This window comes from Cebidichthys violaceus, unplaced genomic scaffold (assembly GCF_023349555.1).
Source record: "Cebidichthys violaceus isolate CVI_PGR_0920_01 unplaced genomic scaffold, fCebVio1.0.p SCAF_8, whole genome shotgun sequence".
Taxonomy (NCBI): Eukaryota; Metazoa; Chordata; class Actinopteri; order Perciformes; family Stichaeidae; genus Cebidichthys; species Cebidichthys violaceus.
In genome coordinates, this window is record NW_027176964.1 from 12,035,300 (window position 1) to 12,057,388 (window position 22,089).

Here is a 22,089-nt window from a genome sequence, read left to right on the forward strand (position 1 = left end):
TCGCCGGAGAAAAGCGTACTTCACCCTCATCTCTCTAAAACGCACTCCACAGATAGTTTCTCAGACACAGTGTGTGCTTTGTATTGCACATGACATAACAGTATTACATAAGGAGGCTTAGAGAACACAACGTTTTGGTACTTAACAACACAAGCAAATACACTTTCCCGAAATCGGCGATCTAACATTCACATCCACTTCACGCAGTGTGCAGAGGTTAGAAAGGAACCAGAGTTTAAGCTCCTCTCTCTGGCTCTCTTTTTTTTATCTCCCCATATTTAAATAAAATTGCGTTTTCAGTATTTGCAGAACTTTTGGTTTCTTTGCTGCACATACATGGTCAAATTTGCAAATGTATTGCTAATTTGGCATTTTTTTAATTCATGTACAATGTGTTTTATTCCTAAATGCTGCCTACTTGTTGTCACAGTAGTGAATATCTTTTGTTTGTCGTCGTTTATTGTAACTTTGGAATCTGCACCTTTTAGCAGGCAAATTCTAGATGCACTTGGTGTTAAAGAATAAATAAATTTAATTTAAGTCACAGCCAAAGTGGTTTCATTCCAATTCAGTTTGTTGATTTACTTAAATTCATTCTTATGTTCCAAATAATAACAGCAGTTGCTGTTTGAGGCATACAAATGTATTTCTGGAATTATTATGTTTCCTGTTTGTACAACTGAAAGAGCTCAAGGAGCCATGCACTATAGGTGTATGAGGCGTGTGTATAATGGATCAGAAACGATAAAATAAATGTCTGAAGGATCACTCCCTCTCCTTTCAAACTGCACTGGTTCCTAACCTGCTGGCCCAAACCCTCCAATGGGGTTGCAATACAAATCTGATGCGTAAAGAGAAAAGAAGAGAGAGGAAACATTTCTGCTGCAAAAAATAATTCTTCATTCATGTTCATTTTAAGATATTTCTCAAATCTCAGGGCTCTTCAGGACACTAAAAAACTTTAAAATTAAGCAATCTTGTACTAATAAATAAGTAAAGAATGTATTCAAAATAATACTTTAAGAAGTCTACTAATACAACCTTGAATTGTAAGTGAACAAAAGTTGATGTTAGTAAATTTGTGCTGGAATACACAATAGTAAAATGAGATGAAGTGCTTTCCCTCACCTCACATGGATTACAGATTATTGTCCTTGTATATCATTATTGCTGTTAAAGCAAAAAGATTTATCACATTTGAACTTCATTAATTGTCCTGTTGAATTGTTGTTTTTAGACTCTGGTTTCTCTCAGTGTAAATGTATTTTATTGCTGTATTGCTACAAAGCAGTCGGCTGAAGAAAGTCTCAGAATTAAATTAAAGTGAATCAGCCGTAATCAATATCCTTCATTAACATCCTTCACCAGACATCAAGCGGGAAGACAAGGATGAAGACTGCAGACTCATTTTAATAGCAGAATATTGCTCGGCTAATCCGATGTCCTGATGTCTGTGTTCCCTGTCTGTGATGTAATCGTGTCCTTGAGAGCTGCCGCTCTGTGAGTGTCGTGTTGGGTCGCGTTGGGTCGCGTTGGGTCGCGTTGGGTCGCGTTGGGTCGCGTTGGGTCGTAATGTTACCATGATGCAACAGTGAGAAAGTACCTTGGCCTTCTCCAGCTGCACCTGGGCGTTTCTTTCCTCAACAACGTCCGAGTCCTGACGCTCTCCCTGCAGGAGAGACAGAGAGTAACGACAACTAGTTTTACAATTTCTCTGCAACGATGTGACCTTTGTGCATTGAACTGTATTCAAGACTTTTGTGGAAAATCATTTTTTGATTGGAAAAAAAAAGTGAGAATAGAACAAGAGTACACAAAGAAGCAGAAATGATATGCTTTGAAGTCAAATCAGTATAAGTCACTTAAGCACATCATTCTTATAAATGTTGGGATTGAAAATCTATTTTTCAAGTGTCCTGTCCAAGAGAGGCAATGATACACTGAGTTACATAAAACAGACCCTAACACACAATACGTCACAAGGTTAGATACAAACAATATATCTGTGGCAAAAGATCACATTTTTTAAACAACTAATGTTGGCCTCCTCAAGACAAGTGTAATTGAAAATAGCAATAAATACAAATACTAATCTTTTCTATAATATTAAAACTCTAATTTCAAGAGACATTTAATGATCCAAATTCATTATCAAAACATCCAAAGCTAGACGAGAAAATATACGAACTCCAGAAATGTATTATTGCACTTCCATAAAGTTTGGGGGTCTACAAGAGACAAAACAAATTCCCAAATCAATGCAAGAGAGACTGGACATGTTGACTTTTAGTCACCAGTATGGGTCACGCTCCAAAAACACGAGAGCTAAGCTTTTTCAACTATACAACAATCTATCCATCCCTATAAATTGCTATAAGAGATTAAGAGATTACCGCTTTGTTACTCCACTCATATTAAACAAATTTGATTCACAGATACTAAATCATTTTCTATATTTCTGTACTCTTTGAAGCATATATACAAAGTCTTTTTTAAATCACATTTTACATTTAGTTTTAGGACATTATTATTATTGTACTGCAACTGCTTGTTAATTAATAGAGCATCATGCTGCTGCAGGCATTGGTGTTCTCTCTCTCCATATTTTGTATTGCATCTAATTATCCTCAGTAGGTTTTCCACAGTTCTGTTTTGGATTGATTCCAACATTTTGGACCTGTGAAGACCTCAACCTCTTATGCAAATGACACTGCAGAAATCAAACCCTGATTGAATGCTTCACTGTTCACATGCCTCTCATTTACTTTTTATTCCCCTAGAAGCCTCCTCCCTTTAATTGTCACGACGTGTTGCAGCATGATCCCTCCTGTGACGCTTAGGTTTATGTGCCATGTGTCCCAACGATTAGATTGTCCCCTCAAAGACATGATAATTAATGCCCTCTGTGTCATAGCCAAGAGGTGGCACAGCCCTCTGCGTCAATCTGGCATTCAAGATACACACTTACATCCCAAAGTCACAAATCAGCTTTGTGGTTGCAGACAGTCTGCTCAGTCTGGTGCATTTTAACAACAAAGTGATCTTGATCTTGTCGAAGACGATAATAGAGGTATTCTGTGAATGTTAATGACATGACACTTTAGTAAAGGCCACGAAATTTTACACTATATGTCATTTATTTCATGTTTACACCGTTATATGTACCCTACTGTCATAATTAATAACCTGCCTGATGCTGAACACAATACATGTCAGATACTTTTGTCAAAAACTCTATTTTTAGAATTATTATTATTTATACAAATTGGGGTTCAGAGTTTTGGACACTTGAACATTTGTTTTTTTGGAGTCACATTGTTTAACTTTTGCAACTAGCAGAATCTTGTCAGTGAGGTTGCCTGGATTGGTACCATCGTGCCTCTAAAAGTTCCACCATATAACTACCTCTAAAAACATGCTGTAGTCTATTTACATTTCGGTTTTTCTGCAGCTTAAAAAAACAACATGTTCATTATTGAGCTGTAGAGATGTTGGTTTGTTTATTTTTGACCTTGGAAAGAGCCTGGCTTGCATCTCGTCTTTATGCAATCTGAGAACTCAAATAAAAATTGTATGGACAGAGTTTCCTCAACGTTACCAATAGGTTACTTAAGAGCTGTTGTGAAGCTCAAAGAGAGTGGCTCCGGCTGTCGCCATCTTGGCAGTGACGACAATGCCTAACTCTAAAAATGGTGAAAGAGGTGGATTGTCGGTGGAGCCGAGGCCGGCCCAGATGGTGCAGCAGAGCAGACATCTAGCAGCAGTGACCTCAGACCTGAGACGGCACCCACCTGTCACTTAAAGCTGCCATGCCCTCAATTACGCTTAACTTGAAAACTTAATATAATTTAAACGGGTGAGATGTATAAATATTTATCCCACCTTAAGTTGTCATGAACGGAAAAATGTGTTATTGCGACCAAAATTTGTTGTTTTATACCAGGTTTATTTCTGCTGTAAAGTTGGGCATTTTAAGATGAAGGTTTATGGGGATTGCCTTGTTTTTGGAGCAAGCCTCAAGTGGCCATTTGAGGAACTGCAGCTTTTGGCTTAATTTTTCAGCACCATACATTGCACTTGATTTTAATAACCTAAACCTACTGACATAATGACAAACTTCTCCCTGTGACGTCTGTGTAGACGAGATGTTACACTTCCTGGACTGCAACAAAAGTTGCCAGCAAACGTCATCCAGGCAGCAATTATTTTTCCTACAAAACTTCTCTGGCAATGCAACTTATTAGAACATAAATGATATAGAACATAGTTTATTTTACAGAGAGTCATGAGTCTGTGTTCACTCTTCAACCTCAACCAGCAAAGAGCAACTTCCCTCTGGCTCTCTATTACCCCGTCACACGGTCTCTACGTTATTCCAAGTGAGTGCACACCGCACTGCCTGACACTAGTGACTTTGACGACGACAGATTACACAGCATGTCATTACTTTCGGCCAATAGTTATGATGAACCTATCTTCAACTCAAAAATACTCTTTTTATTATGAAATTACTTTAAGTGGAAAGACAGAGGGGATAGACGCAGGAAGGGAGGTGAGAGGTGAAAAGAGACTGTACCAGTAAAGAGTCGAAGGACACATGAATTTCTTTTTAGGAATTATCATCTGGGGAACATGACTGTTTATGGCAATCCACCGTAAGGGACAGAATAGAGCTGCTACTGTGGTTTTCTTATAGATTTGAGCTCAAATAAAGAAAATCCAGTGTCAAAATTCATCTCAATTACCTAGATAAATAAGAGGTCAGATCAGTCCAAAATAGCTAAATATATCAAGTATAACACAAGCAAGGAAAAAGGTGCTATTGGGAGAGAAAAAGCACAGCAAACCAATACCTTATTTAAAAAAAAAAAAAGCAGCACATTGGACAAAACAATTTAAAAATGCATGGCTCAATTACAAATTGAACTAAAAGTATCACTAAATTATCAAAAGTGTCAAAAAAAAAAAAAGTAAACCAGAAATGGTCAATAGCTCAGAAAGCTCATCTGAAAATAAATAGTCTCTGACATGAGAGAGAACAAAAAATTAAAAGTAAAATAACCTTGGAGGCAAATAAGGCCTCAAATAATGTGACACAAGAAGGATGAAGACATGACGTACGTATTAATAAGGTGGTGGGATAGTGTTTGTAATTAGCAGAGAGAATTAGTTACAGAAGCAGGAGGATGTAGAGAGACTTCAACATGATGAGGAGGGAATAAGAGGGGAGGAGGAAGGAAATCTCCCCCCGGGGTAGAATTATGCGCAGGCATGGCTTTCTGTTTACCCATGGCTGGTGTAGACATCTGCTCGCACAGCACCTGCCTCTCCGGCGAGCCAATGTCACCCAGCCAATAGTACAAAACTCCCCCGCTGAATTATTGAACAATGTTTAGCTCTACTGCAGGTGATTTAGAAATGTGTAGTGAAGAGCTGCAAAACATTTTGTGAATTATCAACTGGCTTTTATTGTTCTGCATTAGTGTGAATTTGAATCCGTACCCAAAGAAAAAGTCACCGATTATAATGTATCCACACCATTCAGGTATAAGTAATTATTGCTTAAATCTTAGCTATTGTGATGGCTCGGCTGTCTCAAGCAGGTTTCAGTTATAGAAAATGTGACTCTAGACTGTATTTTACAACCAAACAAGTTTTAAAAGCAAAGGTAATTATAATACTTTCAAATAAATAATTTTTTACATCAATGTTTTTTATGTAGCATCTGGCTGGAGCAATGTACTGTATATCTCTAAATAGAGCTTAATCGATTAATTGATTAGTCACTCAACAAAAGAATCATCTATAACTGTCAATTGTTTCAATAATTTTTCAAGGAAAAAATGCCAAATAATTCTCGGATTCCACCTTCTCAAACGTTTTTCTTTGTGATACATTAACACTTTTTTATTTTTTTGACTGATTGTTGGCAAAAACTAGCAAATTCATCACCAGTTAGATGGGTATTTTGTGACACTGTACAGATAAACTGGCGTATTATCTGATGCTGAAAATAATAATTAATTGCAACCGTATTATTTTTGACAAAGCACCTTATGTGAGAAAAAAAATCAAGGGATTCAGTTCAGTATACCCTGTCTTTTAAAAAAATGTCCAATACGGCTCCATTCTAATTCAGTCTTTTGAACTCTTCTTCATTCATCCCTCCACCTCCATCTCTTCTCCAACCCCCCTTACTTCCTTCATTCCTCTCCCCTTCTGTCCCCCGTGTCCCTCCCAGTTGGAGAGCCACCCCAGCCCATTAGCCTGATTATGTGGCATAGGTGGGCAAAGGAAGGTGGAGGACAGGGATGATGGGAGGGTGCATGAACAACTAAAGCCACTTTCTCTCATGTGCTACCTGAAGGTGACTTCTTTCCCGCTCAAAAAACGTTTACACAGCTCTTTCTGCACTCGCCAGGGGAGTACATTATGAAAGCAGCGTCTGATTGGGGAGATGGACTCCATCCCTAAACTGAAATAATCAGAACCATCGAGACACCGGGAGCCAGCTGGCTGGCCATGAGCCCTGCGATTCCCCAGAGGACAAACTGAACAGGTCTGAAAGAAATGCTGAGATGCAGCTTATGTTGACATGAGAGATACTGCAAGCAGTTCATCCAAATGTATCATATTTAGCTTTTTATTGTTTGATTAGTTTGAGCTGCTGAAGAAATGTCAAGAAATGTGTCTAAGTTAAACTCACACAGACTGATCTTACTGAATTTACTTTGATCACTAAACAAAATCTCTAATGTTGTTACTTGGTCTAATAAAATAAGAAACAACTGTCTCAAAGCCCTGCGCCGCTTGTATCGTGCTTAATGGGCCAAAAACAAAAGAGGACATTGTTAGGTGCAAAAATAAAACAAAGTAAAATTCCCACATAAGCTTCAGACCAACAGAAACATACTGCAGCAGAAAATACTGATGCAAAGGAACAAACAAAAGCCCATGTTCAAATGAATTAGGAGCCCTTAATGTAAACATTTGAGAAACTTTCACGTTACTTCACAATACTAATTCAGTTCAGTGCTATAATGCTGATGATTGAAAAGCTCAGGGAAGCTGCTGTGCACTGCTCTTCATCCAAACTGGGAAAGTTAAACTGACATTTAGCCCAACCAAACCAGTTAGTCCTCATCCTGGAAGTTTTCTCTTCTAAAACTAGAACACACTGTTTTTGCAAACACTTACAATGACGCATGCATCTCAGCTTTGTGTGTCTTGTACACGTTTTGGTCTTAAGTCTTTCCACAGAAGTCAATACGACACACTTTATTGGAGGTGTGTTCAAACAGCATGATACCATTCTACAAAAAAAAAGGCTTTAAGGATGAGAAACAAATAGTTGGTTTGGCAAATGTATGTGAGGTTAACACAAAGTTATACTCTGCTTTACAGTCAAGGGAAAGCAACACTGCAAACATAATCCATATTTCAGCCATTTAATTCATACAGTTAATGGATGATTAAAACAAACTTTACATTTTCACAATTGCTGTGAAAAAGAGGTTCAGTAAATATGATTAAACTGTGCTTTTTGTCTGGTTAAGTGACAGCTGGTTGTGCTTCCTCCATGGTCTCCATTGTAAGGCAAAGCCCCTAAATATCTTTGATGGAACCAACCAACCAACCAGGCTTCGTTGAAATTGAGTGTCTTAATTTCAGACTCCATCACCAACAATATCCCAAGCACACGTAGCAATCATCCATTGCAGCAGATAGTATACACTTGTGTCACTGAAGATACTGTTCTTTCTGCACATTCCCTCAACAAACGGGGAGACGTTTCCATGGCAACCATTGAGAAAAACATGCCATGTAGGCATAAATGACTCTGACTGAGGAAAATACTTCTCCCGTTGCAACTTGAATGCTGTAACGCGTCCATACCGCCATTAACAGTAATTGTGCAGTACATTCAAATCAATTACAGATCGATAGAGGAGCTATTGAAGTGACATTTAGATCTCCCGTAGACAATGTCAGTATAATTAGTCAAGTTGACAATGTTTAACATCACTGCTGCTGTACTTCCCACACTGGAAGACGTCAAACATCTAACGGCAAAGTGTCATTCAAGCTGGCAGCATGAAGAGTCCACATGAACCAAGTGAAAATGTAACTTTACAGGGACCGAGAGATCATGTCTGGATGAAGGGCAGGTGGCAGACAGAAAAGTTTGTGTGTGTCTTTGAGTCTGCCTGGTGAGGTGGGCACTGTTTGTTTGTATTTAGAGATGAAGTGTGTGTGTGTGTGTGTGTGTGTGTGTGTGTGTGTGTGTGTGTGTGTGTGTGTGTGTGTGTGTGTGTGTGTGTGTGTGTGTGTGTGTGTGTGTGTGTGTGTACTCTTGCCACTCGCTATGCCACTGAGGCTTCCTGCTCCTTGCTGGCTACTCTCCAGGTGCTCCTGTTATCTATTTCTCATTTGGTAGCTACAAAAAGACAACTAGGGTTAAGAGTTTCCACCTCACCACACACAGCAGCTCCATGCATGAGCACGTCTGTGGTGCCTTCATCCCGGTGGCAGCTGAGTGTCCCTATTGTGACCTACTGTGTTAAATGAAGGACAGTGAGGTCCAGAGCTTGGTGGTTGGTGGGAGCACCATGGCTCTAACACCACCCATTGCCCGGCAGAATAGGCTCATTACGCAGGAACTTTACAGTAAACTTTGGTAAATCGCAACTAGTGGGGGAGGGCTGATATGCTTACATGAATGCTATGCAAAAAATGTACATGCAGCTGCAATCAAATGCTTATAAGAATAAAGCGAGGAGGAAATAATCACAGCAGTGTGATGGATCAAAGGATTTTAAACCTGCGACATGCTCAGCTTTTGACTTGGTCAAACTACAAAAAAATAATAATAAGTAATAAAATCCCGTCCTGTCTGTCTCATCTGTCTGTGCCGAGTTTCGAGTAAATAGTGGGTCAGTTGCTGCCCACAAGTGTAAATTCTGCATAAATGCCAACAGCAATTTACAGATAAAAGATTCAGCCTGCCCCCATCTGCCAGCTGCCTAAAATTGCCTTTGCATCGAATGTACAGAACTGTTATTTCTGAAACTGCAGATGCCAAAATGACTCCTTCCATTCACAATTCTATTGGAGATTAGCCAGTGCTTTGATCTGGTGCGAACAGGAACATTATATTTCATGAGAAAAGATCAAAACTGTAATATGTTTACTCCTATCTCAGGATATGTTAGTTGATCTGCAGAAACAGAACATTTTAAATGAATAAGCTTCATTAAAACCTTGCTAGTGAGCTTCAGTGGATTTGGAGTTGTGTGTCAAAAAAGACAAAAATGCTGCATGCCTCCCAAGCAGTGTTTACTAGCACGAGCGGGTCACTAATGTAATTGTGACTAATTTCCAATGAGCCCACTGGCATGAAGCCCAGGTGTTCACAAATTTCTAAATATTTTCTTATATTAGCTCTTTCTGCTGCAGAGGAACAGTCAAATTTCACCCAATAACACCAATCCTCTTGCAGTTTAGCTGCTCATATACTTTAATGTGTTTTTCCGGATACTGTGCTGATTTCTTTGCTACTCTATCTCTGCTTCATTAACATGCAGTGTGTGTGTCCGGTTTCCTCCAACACCCGGTCTAATCAGCTGCTCTGCATCATCTGTCTGAAGGAGACTGGCTCCATGCCCTCTGCCTGACGCTACCATAGAGCAGATATGGCCCGGCTGGCACCGCCACCTTTACTTTGGCACCAGCCTTCGTCTGTGGAGTTAAAGGCGGCATCACGGCCCTTTTAGATCTACAATTATAGATCAAGAGTGGCAGCGAATCTGTGCTGGACTAAAAGTGATTTATGTCAATACAGTATGTTAATATGGGTTGCATTGTAACTGATGTCGCCAGTTTGTGGTTACGAAAAGAAAGTTTACTGTTGCTACACCTGTTAAGCTTTCCTTTCTCTCATATAAGCACATATGCAGTTTCCCATGACCACTCCAATTATCAGTTATTTTTTAAACAATAACTCCTTGAATTCAGACGGAGGTAAAAAAGCAAACGTCCCATTTATAGTTGGATGGATGGATTTTTACAGATTTTATCAGCTGTAGCTAACTGGGGTGACCGTGGCTAAGTGGAGAGCAGGGCTGCCTTTCAATCAGAGGGTCGACGGTTCGATCTCCTGCTCTACTAGTCTCATGTCAATGTGTCCTTGAGCAAGACACTTAACCCGTAAGTAGCTGCGTCTACAGTGTGTAGATAGATACTGAATTGTAAGTCGCTTTGGATAAAAGCGTCTGCTAAATGACCGTAATGTAACTAGTTAATTAAGCTAACGTCTGCTTCATAGGTTGGTTGGAAACGATTTGGCCATTGACATCAAATGAACATCAAGCTGTATTGAAGAAGACTTGAAACTAGCGATAAACTCATGTTTACTGGGGTAATAAATCAATATGAAATGTATTCATGAAACATATTTTTGATTCAGAAACGTTGAGATTCAAAGTATCCCGTGGTTTTCAGGAATGGGTTCAAAATGAACCCATTTTTTTCTGCCGACTGCATTTGTCAGGTCTGACACCGATTGTAAATGTAATGATACAAGAGTAACATACATTTTTTTAACATCATATACGATTTTCATATAATTTCTCTGTTGACTACTCATAGAAAGCATTTACTTAAAGTATTTGCCTGGAAGAAAATTGCAGCACCAAAGACCAAATTGGAAAAAATCATTACAGGGGAGAAAAAAAAGATTGTGTATTTGGGCTCCTCTCTCCGGGTCATGATTGTCTCTGAGTAAGGAGATTAAGATAGCATGCGTCAATCCAGGATTTAGAGCGAGAGAGACAAATGCAACCTCCTCACAGACAGCCAACGCTGCTGCTTGGACCGCGTGGTCTCCAGCTCCCCGACAGTCATCAGATAGAGATACAATAGCTGCAATAATATCATCCATACAACTTCATTTCTGGATCGCTTGGCTCCTGTAACAGATACATTTCATCTATCATTCATCCTTTATAGATAGCAAGTCTCTGCTCTTTTGCATGGCACATCATTATGATGCAACACGATTACTGCTGGTATAAGGAGGGATGTGTGGGGGAGATTATTAAAAAAAATGTAACAGTTTGCCAACCATTCCTGTTATGATCCTTTCACTGAGGCACTTATTGAACTACCGCTAACTCTGTCACTCTTCTACAGTATGAGAAAACCATTGAGAACACTTTTTAGGAGGTTAAACACACACAAAAAAAGATGGATATAAAACAATGACAAAAACATTATTGTCAACTTGGAAACCGTCCTAACCTCAAAGGAAACAGGTTTACTTGTCTTATTGTTCCACTTCCTGCCCGGAAGGTGAGCAGGTATCTGGATGTAATGCCCCAAGGTACAGCTACTAAGAGGCTTTTCCTATTCTAGGTAACAAGCAGTGGGCCAGCAGCACTATGCAGCACACTGTAATGCAAGACAGTAGGCCGTCCAGAGACTGTGAGGTTTCCACAAGCTCCTCTTTGTGACCCTCATGCGTTATCCTTACATAAGAGTCACTGACCATGATCTGTTTTAGTAAAAACCCAGAGATCTTTAAAAAACCTAGAATGTTGTGTAACAATTAATGTTGTTCTGAAAATATTTCAAGAACCCTGAACCTGCATTTAGTGATTTTCTGGCCAACAAACAAGATATTAACTCAACACTGACAACTGTTAAGAGTTGCACATGTACAGTAGAGATCGGGAAGGTGCTAACGGAGATTGTAGAGCTAGCAAAATGTCAGCATTTGGGCAATATTTTACACGGTCAAACACGTTTTACAAATGGTTTAACCAGAGCAAGGCCGTATAACAATGCTATCATAGTTTTGACATTTTGCTAGCTCTGGCTAATGTTACACTCTCCGCTAGCACCTGCGCAATCGGTGCTGTACATTCATATCACAACCACAAAGGGTTATTAGTATACTGTTAAATAATACTAATAGTAACAATAATATTATTCCCATAAAGGCGAAATGCTCTTCATCTGCTAAATGCTCCACTTTCTTCACTAGCTAGTCGCTAACTTTGTCTGCCTTCTGTTTGGTGCTGAGCAGGTACAATACTGTGGCTTTTTAAAGACTTTTCACTGGAACTACTGCAGCTACAACCAAGCGGTGTTTTTTTGTTGTTTCTCAAGTAGAGTTTCTCTACAAGTAGCCCAGAAAGACACAAGCTCTTGCAAGTTTTGAACAACAAAAAAAATGCATTATTTCACATGAAAATATGGGTATAGACTGATGACATAACATTGTAATTTTGGTTCACGGTAAATTAAGTGAGAACATACAATATGTTATTTCCAGCTATTATCTTTGTTTATTTAAGAACTAAAAATTGTAACAACAACAAAAAAGAAAGATGCAGTTCATGAAACCAGTGTGTGCACTGATGACTTGTACATCATAAGGAACAGGAACTTGACTACACCTGCTGCTGCTGCTACATGTATAACATATGGAGTGAAAACATGTGTACAGTTACAGTTCCAAAATCACACCGAGTTGACAGCAAGTCCAAGAGTGAGTGGAAGAGAAGGGCATAAGACTAAATCCATCTGATCTTCACAGGCCATTGGTTATGCAACTCTCTCTGAAGCCCGTGGTTTTCAACTAGACACATGACATGATACATGCAGCATGATCTGCGTCTCTATCTGCCCTGCGCATTGTGACTGTTTTAGTGGGTGCAATGATGTGGAAAGGCCTCACACAAGGATTAACGCCAAGTGCAACAGATGGTGCATTCTCCTACTCTTCCTGTTCACACACACACACACACACACACACACACACACATACACACAGGCTCAGACACAAATACACACAAGACACACACGCACGCACGAAGAGAAAACACCAGAATACTGCATATTTTACCTTTTTCTTGGGTGGCATGGTGGTTAAAGCGGTCCTCTAGTGTTATCCCACGGTCGGAACGACCAGATTAGATTATCGTTCAACTGGCTCCAGTAAATGAGACATGGACAAGTGTGCCGTGAGACAGAGTTTACCTCTGAAACAGGTGGATGTGTCCGACGACGCCGTTAAATGCAACAAAATAACGTTCTTTAAGCGCCGTGTTGTGCGTAAAGAAGAAAGTATTTCCCAAGAAACCGCGACGCGCAGGACGCCGCCGGAGACACCGATGAGTTGCGTGAGGGGTTTCACTTAAGTCTGAATTGTGAGTTGAGTGTAGTTACCCTCTCCTGAGTCCTCAGGGTATTAAAGGCTTATTTCTCGGTGCGGCATCTGTTGCGCCGCGCACCGCTCGCTCTGACCTCGAGCGCCGAACAGACCAAGAAGGTGTCCAACCGTCCGCACTGTCCATGCGTGTTACATAACGCAAAGTGTGGAGCGTCTCATTTATGTTGTTGAACAGAGTTGGCTCCCTCCGCTGAGTGAAGCAGTGATGATTACTGTGTGTGTGTGTGTGTGTGTGTGTGTGTGTGTGTGTGTGTGTGTGTGTGTGTGTGTGTGTGTGTGTGCGTGCGTGCGTGTGTGTGTGCGTGTGTGTGTGTTTGTGTATGTGTTTGTGTGTGTATCCAAACAACGTCTTGGGGTTGGCTGCACAAACAGGAGTATTATAATGGCCTGGCTCCAAAATAGAAAGATGAAATTAAAAAGCAAGCACGACATAATTCCTTTGTGCCGCACACAACTACAGACAGATTTACTCATCATCATCATCATCATCTTGACAGCGAAACAGTGATATTCCTTCACCACATTAGTTCAGTGTCACTTTTCCACTGCTTAAAACTCAATGCTTGCCAAGTATCAGCCACACACACACACACAGACTGCCCGACGCACATCATTTTATTTTTGTATCCTTAAGTTACCTTCTGTGTGGACCTGCTCTCACAGAACGTGTAAATATCATAAATACTGTAAAGCACCCTGGTTTCCAACTTGAAGGTCGGGACACCCCCAAGAGATCCAAAAGGTAAATCTGCAACCCTGTCACAATATGATTGAAAGGATTGGATCTATTTCTCTCGAGGATACTTCAAGCCAAACCCTTCAAATAAAACAATTTGTGGAGGATAAATGATGCTTTGGGTTAACTTCTCTCAATTCATGTCCGCAATCAAACTATAATCTGTAATGGTTTCACACTGATCCCTTTCATGGGGTCACACGGCAAAACCAGCCTCCTGCTTGACCTCCAGATGACCCCCCCGGAGTCTATTTTGCCTGTCTTGTTATATTTTATTTTAGGATATTTTGTTTGAGTTGTTTAAAAATGCAGCAGCAGCAAGAACTCTTTCCTTCTTAATAATCCACAGAACAGACTGTCAGGGAAACATTTCTTCAGTAGAAGGTCATTCCAATTAAAACTGTCATCTCATCTCAAATAATGGAAACAATACCTGTGTGTCTAGACGCCATACTTTCAAGTTAAAGTCCTTGTATGTGCAAACATACTTGGCAATGAATCGCTTCTGATTCTGATTCATGCTTTTACTTTAGTGAATCTTTAGTGAATCTTTGAATAAACGTTTTTTACTTGTATGAATTTCAACATTAAGTTCTACAGTATTGCTAAGGCGTTGCTCAGCCAGGCAGGCAATATGGTGAAGTAATACAATCTCAAGGGAGAGCTTTGGGAGGCGAGGGGCATAGATGACTGTTGCGTAATTGAGAATGGAAAGAAAACCATTCAGGGCTGGCGTCCGCTGGGCCCGGCTGTGACAGTGTGGAGCAAGAAGCCGTGACACTGACCCCTGGGTCACACACACATCTGGACCGACAATACACACAACCGCACACATGCCCTTATCAATTTCTCTACTGCTGGGGAAGACATTGCCATCAGAGGTCACACCACTGTGATCACGCCATCTGTGACGGAGAAAGAGACTGTAAATTGAAGGTCCCAGCATTTAGCCCATGACCTGGGACTGAATCAGACTCTGGGCTTTACGAAATCTGCTCCATGACACCTTAAAATCTCCTCCAGTGAGAGCCAGCTCTCCTCCAGTGCCAACAAAACACTCAAACAGAGTCCCTGCTTACTTTGACTCCCTCTGCGCGCAACTGTGAAGTTGTTACATAAGGCGGTCTGACGAGCCGCCCATGGAATACATGAAGAAGCTAAAATATTCTTCACACCCACTGAAGCATTTAAACACTCTGTACATTAGCATCATGCACCCTCCAAGTATGTGAGCATTTATTTCTGAATCTGCAAGTGTGTACCCTACACTTCAAATATTGAAAAAGTTATTTTAAATACCTTGAGCACCAATCAATGGAAGCTGCCATATACAGGAATGCTATATTGCATATTGCCATGTCTCTCCTCCATTGTTGTGAATGTGGTGGGTTGCAACATTGAGCAACTTTGACTAACAACTCAAGGTTGCTTGTGCTTCAATTAAAGACGGACAGCAAATGAATAAGGAGTATTTCTATACTTTGCAATAACAAATCGAACAATCATGAGACCAAATTGAAAATGTTTTCTGTGTGAAAAGTCAGCCTTGGGAATCAACTTCAAGGTGTGTCGAAAACATACTGTTCGAGTCCACACAGTGATTTCATTGATTTCCTATTCACACAGCTTATAAGACCCTAACCTTAAGTAGTTAGATACTGACATCCTGACCAGAAGCAAAGCGGCACAAGAAGCGCTTTTTCTGCCATAATGTGCAAGCGGCCTCAGAATGAACATGCTAATGTATTATGCCTTGGTAAGAAGAAACATGAGAAACGTTATAGTCAGCTGATCACGAGACAACAAGTTCATTTTGTGGTACAAACAGAGCCGCTATCACTTGACGCCTTCTTAAAGAACCGGTCATCTCACACTTTCCTACACAGCACACGTGTTCATGTGCACATGTGCTCACACACATACATAAACAAACATCTGTCCCTAAGCTTCTTACAACCAGAATGTGTGTGTGTGTGTGTGTGTGTGTGTGTGTGTGTGTGTGTGTGTGTGTGTGTGTGTGTGTGTGTGTGTGTGTGCTGTCAAGCTGGGGACAGAAGTGCAGGGCCGCTGAGGCAGAGATGATTGGCACGCACAATTTTAGGCAAAGCTCCAGACCTCTGCCTTCCACTCCGCCCTCCACTGTGTCCACACAGCTATAAACCACACATCTGCCCTCAACTAAAAAAAGAATTCATCATTGCCTGAAATTGGACGCAACCAAAAAAGTATTTTCATTAAACTGTAAATTGCCTTCATGCACTGTCAGCGCACGATAGCCCCTCCCATTTCACACTCACTGATTTGAACCTAATCATCACCTTTTCTTTTTTGTTATTGCTCTTTTATTTTTCAGCTGGCTGGGCAGGGTGGCGTAAAGCAGGCCGGTGAGGAGCACAGACGGCTTCAGGATAGTTTTGACCGCACAGCTGTTGGACCCATCAAGGCAGATGTGCAAAAGAGCCATCAAAGACAAAGGTTTTATTCTGCTGTTTTCTATCTGGCATCCTAAATTAAGCCTATAAAACATGCTCCTTCTTTGGTCCAAAACTGTGTTTGGATGAGAATCACGCCAAACTGCTATATGTGGAAATTTCTAAATATATGTAGCATTCATTATGAGAAATTACAGCCAAAGATAACAAATTCCAAATCAGATAAGGCTGGCAGAAATAGAAGAAAAAAACCCACTCAAACTCCATCCCCCCTCTATTCCTCCCCCCTACCCCCCTACCTACCAGCCAGAGAGGCAGTACTCACCCACGAGACATTTTTGTTCTTGGGCACTCTTGACATGGTTTGCAGACGGAGAGGTCAAGGGCCCGACTCCTGAAACGCTCAGCGTCCTCACACACACACACACACACACACACACACACACACACACACACACACACACACACACACACACACACACACTCACTCACACACACACTCACACACACAGATCCAAGTCCACCTTCAGTAGCCCGCTCGGAGACGGGCTTTTCATTTGATGTCCTCCGCTGCTTTCGCCCCCTGTGCCAACAACACTCACCAGATTTACATCTGCCTGGAGCGTCGCCCTCCAATCACACCCGGCTAAACATGATCCAAAACTGACTCAAGGAGGAGGAGGAGTGGGAGTGAGAGGAAGAAACAAAGATAGGATGGCTCCAGAAGTGCCCGTCAGAGGCAGAAATAGAACATGCAGAAAAGTTCCTTCAGTTTTTCACCTGAATCCAACTCTTCCTGCTCCTTCTCAGAGGCCGTCTGCTCTCTTCAGATTCATAAACTCTGTATGAATATGCAACCAAACATCTGGCTGATGCCCCTCCTCCGTGATGCCGGAGGCTGGGGCCAGCAAACGGCCAATCCTGCCCTCCGAACATCTGGGAGAGGAGAGATTGAGAAGAGATGGATGGAAAAAGAGAAGTGGAAAGGAAGGGTGGGATGAATATGGCGATAGATGTGAGAGAGGAGAGCAGAGTCGGGGAGATGGAGGGACAGAGAGTATATCAGGATGGTGAGAGAGTGAGTGAGGATGGAAGAGGACAGACGACTGGAGAGGGCCAGTCAGTAGAGGGAACAGCGGGCCGACACAGATTGGAGGGCAGGTTACTGATCACTAACATGAGATTATAGAAGAAAAAAAACATGTTACATTGAATGGGTTGTTGTGAAATATATAATATTTCTCCACAACGTTCCCACAAAGATAGTAAAGCACATTTGTAATTTTGAATACTCTTAATGATTGTGTCTGCGTTCATGTGATCTTGCATTTTGGATTGTAATCCATGACAGTGAGCGGTCAGTGAGAGGAAGCGATGGACTGAGAGAATAAATACAGATGAATGTCTCTAAGTCTCTAAATTAAGACTTTGGAGCTCTTGAGTCACAAAGTCCTGAATATACTGCACTCTAAGCGATTGCAAATGGCAGAAAAGATGTGTTTTTAAAGGAGTAGTTAAACATTTTGGGAAATGAGTCATTGCCTCTCTTTAATAGAGTGACATGATCAATACTGTAGCAATCTTATGTCTGTAAGTACGGCAGACAAGAGGGGATTAGTTTAGTGTAACATGATTGCAAGCAGGTGGAAAGATAGCCCGTCTCTCCAAAGTTAGAACACAGTCCATTTAAGTACAAAGCAAGAAATCTCTGTTCGTCTGTGGTGATGTCCTTTGCTTATCTCAAGAACCGTTTAGTGCAGTGTCGCATTTGGTGCAATTTGGACATGCGACACATTCAATATTACTACATTTTGAATAAACAAGCGACCAACGCTATTGTCATAGTAATTTATAACTTTACCGTCTGAAAAATCTCCACTAATTAAATTAATGCCCTATTGCAGTAGTTATGCCAAGCATATGCAAAGCCAAAGTTATGCTCATGAAACTTAACAACCACAAATTTAAGACCTAGGGCATTCAGACGATGCATGGCTTTCATAGGTTGTTTGACAATACGAGTGTTTTTGAACAGTTTCCAGGAACAGAAGTATTCGCCCTCCAATAGCTGAAAAATGCAATTTTTGCAGAAATCTCCAACCGTCATAATCTTTCGATACCAAATCACAGCTTGACGTTTTCTATGGTGTTCTACAAGGTATTGGTGTCTTAATGTGATATTTTCGAGGGATTTCTAATCATTTTTATATATTCTGGAGTGGTAAAAAAAAAAGAAGTCAAATTTAGCACCAAATATGTGTAACAAATGCTATCAACCCAAAAATAACTGCAACTACTTATGAGACATAAGTGAGCACAGGCATGATAATGTTGTAAGTCCTTTTACACTCTAAACCTTCCACATTTGAATAGGTGCCAAACCAAAACACGAGGTCTATAGTAGTGAGGGGGAAGGGAAGAAGTTAATGAGCATTTTTAGAGGAAGCCTGAGACCCAAAATTGCCTTTGCAAACACTTGCTTCTCTTCAATAGTTGTCCATATGACATTAAAGAACTTGAAACTAGTCGGACACGATATGTTTAATACAAGAATTGCAACAGCTTTTAACAACCCCCTTTACTTCTCTAAACTGCATTTCTAAGAATAAATAAATAAATATTTAAATAGGTGAGACTGAGCAGCCCTGAAGAGCTTCTTTGGTCCTACACAGATACTCGTCTGTGATCTACAATCGCCTCCGGTGAAGTAGAAAATAGCAGTGTGAGTGTTGAGTGTGGAAACAAGTCAATACCGACCACAGCTTGCAGCATGTTTACCAAATCCACAGGATTTTGATTCAGCGTGATAATCAATGTCCACCTTAACGCTCTATGGATCTGCGGCCCGTATAGATTCACCTCGACAGAAGTTGGCTTCAAAAGGAGAGGAATCACAACTACCTCTGCAGGCAAAAACATTGAAGCGACGCTGCATCCAGCACATGAAATGAAATGTGGTACCTAAAACCAAAAAAACACTGTAGGTAAGAGCCAAGTTTGTTTCCTGTAAATGAAACAAAAGTCAGCAGGCTATGCTTGTCATCCTTTGAGAAAATGTTTCACTGCTCCAGTATCTCCACATGTATCTTCTCCTCTTCCTATTTAACACTTTATACATATGAGAACAATTTAATTTACATTTTAGTAATCCGATTTTATAAACTCGGCTACAGAAGAAAACAAGTCAAACTCACTGTCACTCCTGAAAATCACTTCTGTTATCTGACCGTTCACATTTTAAAGCCTCTCCCAACAGCCACATAAAGTGATTATCAACAAACTTTACAAACCTCATCAAACTGATATTCACTTACGCAGCTGAATCTATACAGCTGTGACATAAATGTAAAGCAATGGTTTCCTAACAATGCCTTGTTTCAAATTCTTCCTAAATCGATCCCACGTGATCCGATATGTTTGGATCCGACATTTGTTGCATGTCATACTTCCCGTCTCTCTCCCCATATTTCCTGTCTGCCTGACTTTGCTATCACTTTAAAGGTTAGGGTTGGTAATCTTCTACAAAAAAGTTTTTGTTATATTTGTTGAAATTTTCATTACACCCTGTGAGCAATCAACGCATCAAGTGCTCTAACCAAAAAAAGAGTATCTGTGGCTGTTTCATGACTGTAATAAGCCCGTCTAATAATCGTATTCGTCTCGATTGTCATGATTGAACAAGCTACCTACCTGCCCGTTATTTTCTGCTCGTGCACTCATTGCTCGTCAAGGTAGTGTTCCACAAGCTGCTAGCTTGAGAGCTGTGAGTACCAACATTAGCCATGTTTGTAGTTTACTTTTGTAATAATAATTTTGGGGGAGTGGCTTTGGTCTTTTGCCGACTTGGCAACTTTCTCGCTAGATTAAGCGACTTTCAAAGCCAGTGCTGCTATTTACTTTCATTGTAAAAGAGTTGGCAACACTGGGCTGCTCTTACCTGTTGGATCATTTTAAAAATCCAGCGTAAAAATAAGACGTACAGTACACCAAACAGAACAATGACAAGCTTGACACTGACATCATGAGAACAGCAAAAGTAACATGTCTTAAGCTCCTTCTTAGAACCAGGCAAGCACTTTAGGTAATCCGGCTGTTCTCTGCCAGCAAAGACTAGAGGAACATTTCTAAAACAATTATTTTTAATTAAAAATGGCAGGTCATTTATGCTAGAAAAGTTGAAAGTTGTGTTATTGTTGCTTGTTCCCAACCTTTTTGGAGTGATGTTCCCTTTTTAAAAAGCACGATGAAAGATAACTATCCAATCTTCGATAATAAAAAAGAAAAGATAAAAGAAAAGTCTGACAAAATAAACAAATTGTGAATTAAAATATGTTTATTTTCTTATTTTCCAATCTAGTAAGTCTTTTTTTGAGGAACCACTGTCATAAACCAAGTTGTGACTTGCATTGATCTTTTTTTTAACACCATTGAAGACTGAAGGTCAGCAAATGGACTAGAAATAACGGATGAGTAATGTACTTGCACCACATTAGCCAGAAGCACGTTAACCATTCATCAAAATCTTCTCAAGCCCGAATGCATCCAAAAAACACATTTTGTAGATTTTGCTTTTTTTCTTTATATTTAAATGCATTTCCTCGGTTCAGGGTTTGTACTTGTACTAAACTGACTTCTTGATGTGTCACTGCTTTTAGCCGTGAGTGGCTTTTTTTGATTCTGTAAGTTTCTTTCCTGGCTTGTTGCTGAGGTGGGCACACATTGCACGCAGCAGAACAGCATGTGGTAATCTGAGAGGCTTTGCGCTGACAGCCTATTGAGTGTTTGGGGCTGACAGTAAGCCTATTTCATGTAGGAATGTGGCTGCAATAGGGTCCTCTGCAGTCAGCGCCATCACACAATGCACAGCTCTGAGACTCCATAGTATGAGCTGCAACAGGACTTAACAGAGGTTGTGTAGACACACGATGGGAAAAGCAACAGGGACTGTACTGGTGAGGCATCAAACGGACTGGCAGAGAGACAGTAAGTGGAAAGAAAGGAAGAAATAAGAAGAAACAAGTGGAGGAGAGGAGTGGATGTCCTCTCTGTCATTGAGAGGGCAGTAAAAACTGGCCTGTAATGAGATAACTGCACCTGCCTGTCCTCCCCTCGCTCCTCCGGACCCTCCAGACAGCTCAGCCAGGACAGCTCTTCTAAGCTTCCGTCATGTATTAAAAATCACCTCATCTTTGATTCAAATCAAACTGTTGCCTCACGGTGGAACCAGGGGTGAAACAGTGACATACAGGTTATTGGCTCATCTGTAATATTTTCATGGAGTCTCGTACTGGGATCAATGCAGAGAGCTGTTTGACGATGACACCGTCTGTCCTCATAAACTGCAGCCAGGCTAAAAAAACTCACAAAGACCGTCACTGAGAAGTGAGCGAATAACAGGTTGTAGGAGTCACACTCACAGCTGCTTGTGTTTTTTGTGCTTACAGACTGCAGATGCAGAAGATGCCTGGCTTTAAATGTGAATGAATCATCAGCGTTGTTTGTGGAAGTGACCAGTGACTACACAAATGTACAGATGCATCACCCGGTCTCTCTGCCACAAGACTCCACTGTTTCTATGGGATCAAAAACATGCTGCGATGGTCACTTACATAGGTGGACTGCACTCTCCGCCAGTGTCCCAGCCCACAGCAATACATCAAGACATCCAGTTGCAGGGGAGAGGAGGA

The 22,089-nt window shown here is 40.8% G+C and overlaps 1 protein-coding gene across 2 annotated transcripts in view; it reads right to left on the minus strand.

The window, feature by feature from the left end:
- Positions 1-22,089, minus strand: part of cacnb2b (calcium channel, voltage-dependent, beta 2b) — a 34,035-nt gene extending 11,946 nt beyond the window's left edge. Inside the window, exons 1-2 of one of the 2 annotated variants that reach the window (XM_068701550.1) lie at positions 22,012-22,089; positions 1,604-1,669 (exon numbers count right to left, since the gene is read on the minus strand). In XM_068701550.1, coding sequence (XP_068557651.1) covers positions 1,604-1,669; positions 22,012-22,059 — 114 coding nt within the window. In that variant the 5' untranslated portion in view covers positions 22,060-22,089. Of the gene's footprint in view, positions 1-1,603; positions 1,670-12,907; positions 13,413-22,011 lie in introns of those variants that run through there. The other variant, XM_068701551.1, reaches the window with a different exon arrangement.